The sequence below is a fragment of the Myxocyprinus asiaticus genome, chromosome 2 (genome assembly GCF_019703515.2).
Source record: "Myxocyprinus asiaticus isolate MX2 ecotype Aquarium Trade chromosome 2, UBuf_Myxa_2, whole genome shotgun sequence".
NCBI lineage: Eukaryota > Metazoa > Chordata > Actinopteri > Cypriniformes > Catostomidae > Myxocyprinus > Myxocyprinus asiaticus.
The window spans coordinates 59373782-59386050 of NC_059345.1; the positions used below are offsets into that span (position 1 = coordinate 59373782).

Here is a 12269-nt window from a genome sequence, read left to right on the forward strand (position 1 = left end):
TGAGGATCATGATGAGGTGTTTTCAGTGTATGAGCGGCCGGCTCTACACATTCATAATGAAGTGCATATCACTTGCAGATTATACATTTATTCAATTAAATTAAAGACACTTTTTTAGTTTATCACACTAGGACATATCACAATTTTAAATGTACATTCAAACATTCATTTTCGTCCAATTACAGTATGTCATATTCCATGACATTCTGCGGTTTATCGTAACCGTGGAATAAGCTGACTCCGATTGTTGAATTACTGAAAATTAATTAAGGCCGAATCATCAAATTATCTGCACAATTGTGTAGAATTAGCTGCAAAAATAAAGGGTATTTTGGTGTGGCTTGCTTCTGTTTCACAAATATCTTCAGATTCAATAACTGATTAGTTTAGTGACCCCTTCTGGAGATGCCACTAGGTGGCAACAAATGAAAGTCTAATGTGCTATGAGCGAGTCATGAAATGTTCACAACCAAAATCTGCCAAGAGACTTTTATAGTATTTAAGCACTGTAAGAACAAAGCAGATCTATAATTTCCACTCAGTTTGTGAACTGCTGAGCATGAGTTTTAATCCAAAAGGGCAACAATAATAGTCTAATAATGAGCATCAATAATGTCCTTATCTTATGCATTATTAAAATTTGCATGTCAAATCTACTGACTTCAGTAGAATGTTTAAGCATTATAAGAACAAAGCAGATGTTCTGTATCATTTTCCTACAGTATTTAAACTTCTGAACATGACTTTTATCAGAAAAGACAACAATAATAGCATAATAACAATAATTTTGAGTTTCAATGATGTCCCTTCGTCATTGTAAAGTGCAGTTGTGGACAACTTCTTTTTCCAAAGAAAACTTCAAGCCTTTCAAAGTCAGAAAAAAGTTGTCAGAGAATTTGTCAAATTAAATGTAAAGGCCACTGATGCTTCATATTATGTTGTGCTGCGTTTTGCCAAGTGGACAAATCACATAACATTGGAGAGACATTGATTCTGCCGGCAGCCAAAGACATGTGTTCCTTGATGGTAGGAGAGGCAGCGGCTTCTAAGCTTGATTTTTGTTCCACTCTCTGACAACATAGTGGATTGGTGCATCTCTGACATGGCACAGGATGTGAAGGAGCAAGTGTTAGACAGCATCAGGCACAGCCCATTTTTTGCACTCCAGATCGACAAATCCACTGATGTGGCCAGTTGCGCACAGCTGTTAACATATGTGAGGTATGTGACATGGACATTCAAGAAGAGTTTCTATTCAGTAGTCCTTTGTGCATGCACACACACACACACACACACACACACACACACGTTGGTGCGGCTATCCTTATGAGGATTCTCCATAGACAATGATTTTTATACTGTACGAACTATATATTCTATCACCTAATTCTACCTCTAAACCTAACCCTCACAGAAAACATTCTGCATTGGGGGCGCCATCGTGTACATTGTGTCACAAGGGAGGCCCACTGTCTTTGACTTTGAAAACCCCTGCCCTAATAAGCGCCCTTAAGGCCAATTTATACTTATGCATCGAATTTACGGCGTAGGCTACGCATAGTTATGGTGGTTACGGCGTAGCCTACGCCATAGCCTGACGTGCACCTCCTCAAATTTTACTGTGTTAAAGTTGCATCGACACAGACCACAACAGCTGTGATTGGTCCACTTTAACCAGAGACCACCCCCAGGATGATAACACACATTGTATTTGGACTCAGGACCATTAAAGAAATTGTCTTAATCGGGAGCATCTGCTGTTTTATTTTTTTATTTTTTTATTTTGTTTGTGTTTCATAATAATAATAATAATAATAATAATAATAATAATACGTTTATTTTATATAGCACCTTTCTTGAACCCAAGGTCACTTTACATGAGAGCAAATACATGAAATACAGCAAATGGATAGATAACACATACACTCCAAAAAAAATAAAAAAATCCCAAACAAGCAGCCAAGAGATAACACAGAGTGAAGCGATTAGTTTTAGATGTGATTTAAAGGAGGAGAAAGTAGTGAGTTTCCGAATGGGGTTGTGGGAGAGCATTCCAATGTCAAGGAGCAATAGTCATAAATTACCTGCCTCCCATTGGAGACAATCTGAACTTTGGGTTAACAGGAGATTTGCACCAGTAGACCATAGAGTGCGAGTGGGAATATAAGGGCGAAACAACTCATGAGGGTGTAAGCGCCCTTAACCGCTGATGTTGTTTCACAATGCGCAGCCGCCAGCAGTGAAAAAATTATAAAAATTTGTGTATTTGACTCCTATCATTACCATGTTTTTGTGCTTGTAACGGAAACCCTGCTAGCAACACAGTCAAATGGTTATATTAATATTTTCCAGGACAAATCATTATTTTTCCAGGACATTTAGGTATTTTTCTAATTTTCCATGACTGGAAAACTGCATTCCAAAATTCCAGGTTTTCCAGGATGCGTGGGAACCCTGATAATTCTTGAATGTGCAATATGACTGTTTTAACACAACTTGAATAACCATTGAAGTTGTACTGCATTCCATTCAACTCAGAGAGCCGGAATTTCCAAATTCCTACTAAAACACAATAGAATACTGTTTGAAATCCACCTTGGAAACTCCACAGGGATGCAGGTGTATAATGTGACATGAAGATGTACACAGTTAATGATAAACATTAGTGATTGATTATGTATCAACCAGGCCAAATAATCAAATACTGGACCATTTTGACATTACTGCCATTAACCATGTCCACTTGGCAGATTAACACTTAAACGCACACCTCAGGTCTTTAGTAACACGGGACCTCATTCCACCCCCTTTACCTCATCCATTTTTTGGAGTTGTTCCCACAAATCTTTAGTATTCCTCAATTCCTCTCTTATAAACAAAAGTGTAAATAAGGTCATTAGAGACCCTAGGTATGAAGTGTGTTGTTTTTTTGCACTTCCATAATAGAATTTTATGATTATTTCATATCTATATAAGTTTCCTATCACAGGATATCTTTTTCTTAGTTTATTACAAGAGAAATGAGTATTATATTCACACAAATAAATACTATATCACGTTGATTTTCTGTGAACAATGAATTATCAACAATGGTGAATTATCAGTATTCCAAATGCATCTTCACACACATTATTACTCAAGGTGGCACTGTTGTTTCAGTGATTTTCTTGAATTACATTTGACATTGCTATTTGATGAAGAAACAACATGGAAGTAATCTAAAGCAAGTACAACACATGAACAGTAGGATATGACTATTGTCATTTGGATGTATTACTAAAATGATGTAAATTGTGCATCTATTTAAACTCAATAACTGCCTGAGAAACTACTTGTGTTACTTATGTGTATCTCATTTGTTATGTGTCGCTCAATATGTTTTTGACAGCAAGCTGCATCTCATGACATTTCAGTGTGAAAGTAATGAATCCTGTTCTATATTTGTCCTGATTTGTTGCATTTACTCTTTGATATATGTATTTGATGTATGGATTACTTTTATGCCTTTATGTGATTTTTGGAGCTTTAAAGGTCTGGTCACCATTCGCTTGAATTGAAAGGAGCAACAGAGCTTAGATATTCTTCTAAAAATCTTTGTTTTTGTTCTGCAGAAGAAAGTACAGTAAGTCATACACATCTGGGATGGTATGAGGGTGAGTAAATGATGAGAGAATGTTAATTTTTGAGAGAGCTATCCCTTTAATAATTATCGGAATGAACGATTCTTCTGTCAAGTAGCACAGTTTCCCTATCTGTCACTCACTCGACGTTGTGTCGATGTAGTGACACTAGGGGTCGCCCTTGGGAGCCCCAAACACCTCTGATCTTTGAGAAAAGGCCAATGGGAATTGGCGAGTGGAATTTGCATGCCACTCCCCCGGACATACGGGTATAAAAGGAGCTGGCTCGCAACCACTCATTCAGATTTTTTCTTCGGAGCCGAGCGGTTGTGTTTCAGCGAGCTGAATTCCTCCGCCGATCCATTCACCTCTAAAGCTGTTGGATTTATGGCGCATTACAGTGGTTTCTCCCCCTCTTGCACCGGTGATGTGCAGAGAATGCCCCTGGGCGCTTCAGCAGCTAAGAGAGTATATTCAGAATCAGAATCAGAATGAGCTTTATTGCCAAGTATGCTTACACATACAAGGAAGTTGTCTTGGTGACAGGAGCTTCCAGTACACAACAATACAAAAACAGCAACAAGACTTTTAAAAAATAATTAAAATTGAATAAAAAATATACATACACACACACACACACACACACACACACACACACACACACACACACACACACACATATATATACACACACATTATATATATATATATATATATATATGTATATATATATACACACACATACATACATACACACACATATATACACATACACACACATACATATACATACATACATATACAAACATATAAACACACACACATATATATACACATATGAACATACATACATACATACATACATACATACATACACACACATACACCTATGTAGTGCAAATCTAAATAAAAATCGGTTATGTACAGTGCAAGGAATGTAATGGCAGAAGAGGTAGGATGTGTGGGATAATATAAAAAGACTAAGCTGCGTATTGCACATTAATTATTGCTCAATGTGGCAGTTTTAACTGTTCATGAGCTGGATAGCCTGAGGGAAAAAACTGTTCCTGTGCCTGACGGTTCTGGTGCTCAGAGCTCTGAAGCATCGGCCAGAAGGCAGCAGTTCAAAAAGGTAGTGGGCAGGGTGAGTGGGGTCCGGAGTGATTTTTCAAGCCTTTTTCCTCACTCTGGAAGTGTATAGTTCTTGAAGGGGGGGCAGGGGGCAACCAATAATCCTCTCAGCAGTCCGAACTGTCCTTTGTAGTCTTCTGATGTCTGATTTCGTAACTGAAACAAACCAGACAGTTATTGAAGTGCAGAGGACAGACTCAATGACCGCTGAGTAGAACTGTATCAGCAGCGCCTGTGGCAGGTTGAACTTCCTCAACTGGTGAAGGAAGTACAACCTCTGCTGGGCCTTTTTCGCAATGGAGTCAATGTGGTTCTCCCACTTCAGGTCCTGTGAGATGGTAGTGCCCAGGTAGCTGAATGACTCCACTGCTGCCACAGTGCTGTTTAGAATGGTGAGGGGGTACAGTGTTGGGGGGGTTCCTCCTAAAGTCCACAATCATTTCCACCGTTTTGAGCGTGTTCAGCTCCAGGTTGTTTTGACTGCACCAGACAGCTAGCTGTTTAACCTCCCTTCTGTATGCAGACTCATCGTCATCTCGGATGAGTCCAATGACAGTGATGTCATCTGCAAACTTTTATTCTTCCTAATAAAAGAGAATATTTTCCCTACTAAAAAAGTGGCAGTTACGGAGAGCGCCTTTTTAAAGATGCTTTTCTGTCTGTGTTTATTTCCTGGTTGTGGTCATACCTCTCCACTTCCGATGGCCACGATCGCTGTCTTACGTGCTTGGGCGCTGCCCATGCGGAGACAGCGTTCATGGAGAGGTCATGTACTCACTGCGAGAGCATGACCATGGCAACGTTGCGGTCGCGGCTTTCCGTCGTTAGAGGGAAAACCACCCCAATGGCTCCCCGCCTCGGTCCTTCTACCTATGGGTTTGAGGCCTTGTCAGTTAGCACTGGGGGCGATTTGGGGACCCCAATGGGAGCTGCTCCACCGAGTAACTCCCCATGGACCTCCCATTCCCCAGTATGCTCGTTTGCCCCGGTTGAGTTCTGGGATGAGACTGCCAGCTCATCTCAGGGCGAGTTCGCGATCTCATTTGGTGCTCGCGAAATGGATGAGCTCGCGAATGCAGCATCGGAGAGCAGGCTGGTCCAGTCTGACGCTGAGGACTCGACTGAGCTCCCACCTTTGGGTTCGGGTTTTACAGCCCCTACTTCATCGTGCGGTGGGTTGCGGTCAATCTCGGACCTGCGAGTACTGAACTGGGCCTTGCACAGACTCCCGTTCAAGATGCTGATGCGAAAATGCATTTTAACGAGCATCCGGCATCAAGATTGGTTCGTGGTGGTAGACCTGAATGATGCGTACTTCCATGTCTCGGTTTTACCTCGACACAGGCCCTTCCTATGGTTTGCTTTCGAGGGCCGTGTGTACCAGTACAAGGTCCTCCCCTTCGGTCTGTCCCTGTCACCTCGCGCCTTCACGAAAGTCACAGAGGCAGCCCTTGCCCTGCTAAAGGAAGTGGGCGTCCACATCCTCAACTATCTCGATGACTGGCTGATTCTAGCTCACTCACGGGATTTGTTGTGTGCACACAGGGACTTAGTGCTCAGCCACCTCAGCCGGCTGGGGCTTCAGGTCAACTGGGAAAAGAGCAAGCTCTCCCCGGTTCAGAGCATCTATTTTCTCGGCAAGGGGTCCCCTTAGTGCAGGTGTCCAGGCACGTTGTGGCAATGACAGACGTATCTAAGCATGGCTGAGGCGCCGACTCCTGGACAGGGCCACGATTGTGTTGGCATATCAACTGCCTTGAGTTGCTGGCAGTACTACTCACCCTGTGGAGGCTTCGGACGTTGATCCAGGACAAGCACGTGTTGGTCTGGAAGGACAACACAGCGACGGTAGCGTACATCAACCGCCAAGGTGGCGTGTGCTTCTCGTTGCATGTCGCAACTTGCCCGAAGTCTCCTCCTCTGGATTCAGAAGCGGCTCAAGTCATTGCGAGCCATTCATATGCTGGGCGACCTCAACAGCGCGGCGGACACACTCTCGCGACAGGTCACGCTCAGGGGAGAGTGGAGGCTCCACCCCCAGGTGGTCCAGCTGATTTGGAGTCAATTCGGTCAAGCGCAGGTAGACCTGTTCGCTTCTCGGGAATCCTCCACTGCCCGCTCTGGTATGCCCTGACCGAGGCTCCCCTCGGCACAGATGCGCTGGCACACAACTGGCCCCGGAACCTTGTCTCGGCTCCTCAGCACAAAACCTGAATGAGTGGTTGCAAGCCAGCTCCTTTTATACCCATATGTACGGGGGAGTGGCATGCAAATTCCACTCGCCAATTCCCATTGGCCTTTTATCAAAGATCAAAGGTGTTTGGGCCTCCCAAGGGCGACCCCTAGTGTCACTACATTGACACAACATCTCGTTCCCTCCATCAGGGAACGGAGGTTATGAAAGTAACCAGGACGATTTACAGCAAATCAAATTAAATGAACTCTTATTTTACACAAAATTTTATGTAGAATTCACATAAAACATTAAAAGAAATCTTTGTGTTCTGGAGAAGAAAGAAACACATAAATCTTGGATGGCATGAGGGTGTGTAAATGATAAAACATTTTTGGTATACCACATTTTTGGGTGAACTATCCCTTTAATAATAAATGTAACTGTATATTAAAAATTGGTGTCTTTTATCAGTGTTGTTGCCGCCATTTCATACAAGTGATAAACCACCCAAGTATGTGTGTTACAGTGATTCTACAATGGGTAAGGGAGTTTTAGGCACCCTGCTTTGCATCGTACCTAAGAACACTCCTTACCTGTGGTAAAATCACTGGAACAAAACAGACTCAATTGGATTATTGCTTTAATATCCTACATTCAAATTTGAATGGAATGCAGCATTACACTAAACTTCAAACATTGTCATATAACTACAGTGGTTTAACAGTAAGAGATTCTTAACAAAAGATGAACCAATATCTTCTCACCAGTCTTGAGCGGGGACGTTTCTTGGGCATAGACACATCTACGACAGGCATCTCAGCATGTTTAGGGTAGGCTTCAGATATACAGTCACTGGGACCGCTGCCGGTGGGGATAATGGCTTTGATCTTCACTCGTTCACATCCCTTCACCGAGCAGAAAGCAAAGTCTTCTTTCTCATTGTGCGCTTTGATTTTAAGGAAGAGCAGCCTGTAGGGAGACAGCAGACAGACATCAGAGAGAGAGAGAGAGAGAGAGAGAGAGAAGACTGCTTCCAGAGGAGAGAAAATGTGGGCGTATGAATGACAGTGGGAGTTTGGAGGCCATGACACACTTTAAAAATAGCAGCAAAACTAATAATTAACAAAACTGAAGCATTTAAAATCCAGCCTCTTAAGAAATTTAATTGTAGTTCCAACCGAGTGATAATACTCATTTGCATAACTTAATTCTGTTTCACAAGCAGAGGAAAACAGGTATAAAAGGAGCTGGTATACAACCACTCATTCAGGTTTTATGCTGAGGAGCCGATATAAGGTCCGGCCATTTCAGCGGGTAGTTCAGCATTGTGGCAGGAGGGACACTAGGGGTCCCTATACAAAACGACACAACTGGCTGAACTGTGTTACGTGAACTGGCGGTGTGTGGTGGGCAGACTGCTGTGTTTCTCATAGCCAGCACACCAGGTCGACACGTAACCTCCCCCAACATAGTTATGAGTGTTGAACGGCCCTTTCTGGGGACAAGTCGACTACCCAAAGATAAAGACAGGCTTAACCCAGTCGTGGCCTCTTTTCCCCTTCTCTTTTTCCACTCCCTAAAAAAGAAGGGGGATTATCTGACTGGGCCACCAGGTCTAGTCAGGGGGTGTCTCTCCCAAGGGGAAGACACTGCGGAGACCACACCTCGCCCAAAGAGAGGGGGGGATATTTAAGTGGAAGAATACGTCACACGGTCTTTCCAACCATGTGGAGAGCCTTCAAGGTAGATCCTGCCCAATGGGGGAGGAGTTACTAAAACATGGAGACTGGGGCAGAGGGACTCTGCCCAAGGAAGATGCAGTTTGCCAGCAGGGAAATGAACTAGCGGAAGATATATATCGCATGGGGTTAGCCTTACAGGGAACCGCCACATGCGGAGCACCTACCCCAGAACAGGACTCTTAATTAGCATGTGTACTGGGCCGGCAGCGAGTCTCTCCGAAAACTCGACTGCCACAGGGCTCGGAGGAAGTCAACCAAGGAACAGAGTTTGTGAACACTACTGGGAATTAATGGCGTACGTCTTCAGCTCCAAGGGAGGTGGAAGGTGCTATGTGCAAGCGATACACCTGGCCAGCTATCCCGGGCTTATCCGCTTGTGCTGCGTGCCACTACCTGGGACGAAACCGGTTCCGTCCGGAGGTTGTAGAACCTTGCACAGGTGTTGGGTGTTGCCCAGCCCGCTGCTCTGCAAATGTCTGTTAGAGAAGCACCCCTGGCCAGGGCCCAGGGAGCCGCTACACCACTGGTAGAATAGGCTGGTAACCCTACCGGGAGCGGCATGTCCAAGGCAACATATGCCATAGTTATGACGTCAATGAGCCAGTGGGCGATCCTCTGCTTGGAGACAGCGCTTCCTTTCCGCTGTGCACCAAAGAAGACAAAGAGCTGCTCAGAGATTCTAAACCTCTGCGTGCGATCCAAATAGATGCATAAAGTGCGCAACGGACACAGCAACGACAGGGCTGGGTCTGCCTCCTCCTGGGGCAGCGCTTGCAGGTTCACCACCTGGTCCCTAAAGGGGTGGTGGGAACCTTGGGCACATAGCCCGGTCAGGGTCTCAGGATCACGTGAGAGTAAACTGGACCGAACTCCAGGCACGTTTCGCTGACAGAGAATGCTTGCAGGTCACCTACCCTCTTGATGGAAGTGAGCACAGTCAGGAGGGCTGTCTTCAAAGGGAATGCCTTAAGCTCGGCTGACTGCAAAGGCTCAAAGGGGGCCCTCTGTAGACCCTAAAAAACTACAGAGGTCCGATGAGGGGACAAGGCGCGGTCTGGAGGGATTCAGCCTCCTAGTGCTTCTTAGGAACCTGATGATCAGGTTGTGCCTCCCTAAGAACTTACCGTTGACTGCGTCGTTGTGTGCTGCTATGGCGGCAACGTACACCTTCAAGGTGGAAGGGGACAGCCTCCCTTCCAACCTCTCGTGCAGGAAGGAAAGCACTGATCCCTCTGGGGGGTCTTCCCGATGGGAAGAACACCACTTAGCGAACAGACGCCACTTAAAGGCATACAGGTGCCTCGTAGAGGGGGCCCTAGCCTGAGTGATCGTGTCTACCACTGCAGGTGGTAGACCGCTTAGGTCTTCCGCGTCCCGTCCAGGGGCCAGACATGAAGATTCCAGAGGTCTGGGCGCAGGTGCCAGATGGTGCCCCGTCCCTGAGGAAGAAGGTCCTTCCTCAGGGGAATTCGCCAGGGGGGAGCTGTCGCGAGGAGCGTGAGGTCCGAGCACCACGTCTGGGTGGGCCAGTAGGGTGCTACCAGGACGATCTGCTCCTCATCCTCCCTGACCTTGCACAGGGTCTGTGCAAGCAGGCTCACTGGGGGAAACGCATATTTGCGCATGCCAGGGGGCCAGCTGTGTGCCAGCGTGTCTATGCCGAGGGGGGCCTCGGTCAGGGCGTACCAGAGCGGGCAGTGGGGAGGATTCTTGGGAAGCGAACAGGTGCACCTGTGCCTGCCGAATCAACTCCAAATCAGCTGGACCACCTGAGAGTGGATTCTCCACTCTCCCCTGAGGGTAACCTGTCGTGATAGAGTGTCCACTGTAGTGTTGAGGTTGCCTGGGATGTGAGTGGCTTGCAGCGACTTGAAGTGCTGCTGACTCCAAAGGAGGAGACGGCGGGCGAGTTGTGACTTACAACGAGAGCACAAACCACCTTGGCGGTTGACATATGCTACTGTTGTTGTGTTGTCTGTCTGAACTAACACGTGCTTGCCCTGGATCAACAGCCAAAACATCCGCAGGGCGAGCAGAATTGCCAACAACTCGAGGTAGTTGATGTGCCAATGCAGTTGCGGACCCGTCCAGACGCCGGCGGCTGCGTGCCCGTTGCAAACAGCGCCCCAGCCCGTTTTGGAGGCATCTGTCGTGACCACGACGTGCCTGGAAACCAGTTCTAGAGGAACACCTGCCCGTAGAAACGAGAGGTCGGTCCAAGGGCTGAAAAGACAGTGACAAACCGGCGTGATGACCACGCGACGTGTCCCGTGGCACCATGCCCATCTCAGGACTCGAGTCTGGAGCCAGTGCTGAAGCGGCCTCATATGCATCAACCCGAGCGGGGTGGCCACCGCCGAGGGTGCCATACGCCCCAGGAGCCTCTGAAAAAGTTTCAGTGGAACCGCTCTTTTCTGTTTGAACGCCTTCAAACAGGCCAGCACCGACTGGGCACGCTCGTTCATAAGGTGCATCGTCAAGGAGACTGAGTCCAACTCCAAACCGAGAAAAGAGATGCTCTGAACCGAGAGGAGCTTGCTCTTTTCCTAGTTGACCCAAAGCCCTAGTCGGCTGAGGTGTGAGAGCACCAGGTCCCTGTGTGCGCACAGCATGTCTCGAGAATGAGCTAGGATTAGCCAGTCGTCGAGATAGTTGAGAACGCGAATGCCCACCTCCCTTAATGGGGCAAGGGCAGCCTCTGCGACCTTCGTAAAGATGCGAAGAGACAGGGACAGGCCGAAAGGGAGGACTTTGTACCGATACGCCTGACTCTCGGACGCAAACCGCAGGAAGGGTCTGTGTCAAGGAAGGGTCGAGACATGGAAGTACGCATCCTTCAGGTCTACCGCCGTGAACCAATCTTGATGCCGGACGCTCGCCAGAATGCATTTTTGCATCAGCATCTTGAACGGGAGTCTGTGTAAATCCTAGTTCAGAACTCACAGGTCCAAGATTGGCCTCAACCCACCGCCTTTTTTCGGTACGATGAAGTAGGGGCTGAAAAAACCCTTCTTCATCTCAGCTGGAGGGACAGGTTCTATTGCGCCCTTCCGTAGGAGGGTAGCGATCTCCGCGCAAGGTAGCAGCATTTTTGCCTTTCACCAAGGTGAAGTAGACACCGCTGAACCTGGGCGGATGCCCGGCAAAGTGAATCGTGCAGCCGAGTCAGACGGTCCAGACCAGCCCTCGCGACAGATTGGAAAGCACAAGCCATGCGTCCAAGTGCCGCGCAAGGGGGACCAAAGGGACAACGTCATCAGATGTACCGGCAGGTGGGGCCTCGCGGCGGGGCAGAGCTCGAGGGCCACACCACGCAAAAGGTAACAAAAAGATGGAGATCTGCTTACCAGCTCCAGAGCAGCGGGTTTCGTTGTCCTTGGGTCACCCGTCTCAAGGGCGCTTTGAAGCCTTTCACAGGTTCTGGGCGGCCGCGAGATGGGTGGCGTCTGCTTCCTGCGGTGGGCTCCATGCCGGGGCCGGGCTGAAGGGGCGGGTTGTGGCGGAGCTGGTGCAGTCACCGCAGGGGGACGCCCTTGGTGATGAGTAGACGGGGTGCAGGATCTTGAGCCGCGCCGGGGCAGGATATGCCGGCTAGCATCC

General features: G+C 47.1%; 1 protein-coding gene across 2 annotated transcripts in view; it reads right to left on the minus strand.

The window, feature by feature from the left end:
* The window catches only part of LOC127452695 (cell migration-inducing and hyaluronan-binding protein-like), a 301080-nt gene that overhangs the window by 15029 nt on the left and 273782 nt on the right, over nucleotides 1–12269 (minus strand). For both annotated transcript variants that reach the window (XM_051718318.1, XM_051718314.1), the window contains exon 25: nucleotides 7692–7896. In XM_051718318.1, the coding sequence (XP_051574278.1) occupies nucleotides 7692–7896 (205 nt within the window). The remainder of the gene's footprint in view (nucleotides 1–7691; nucleotides 7897–12269) is intronic.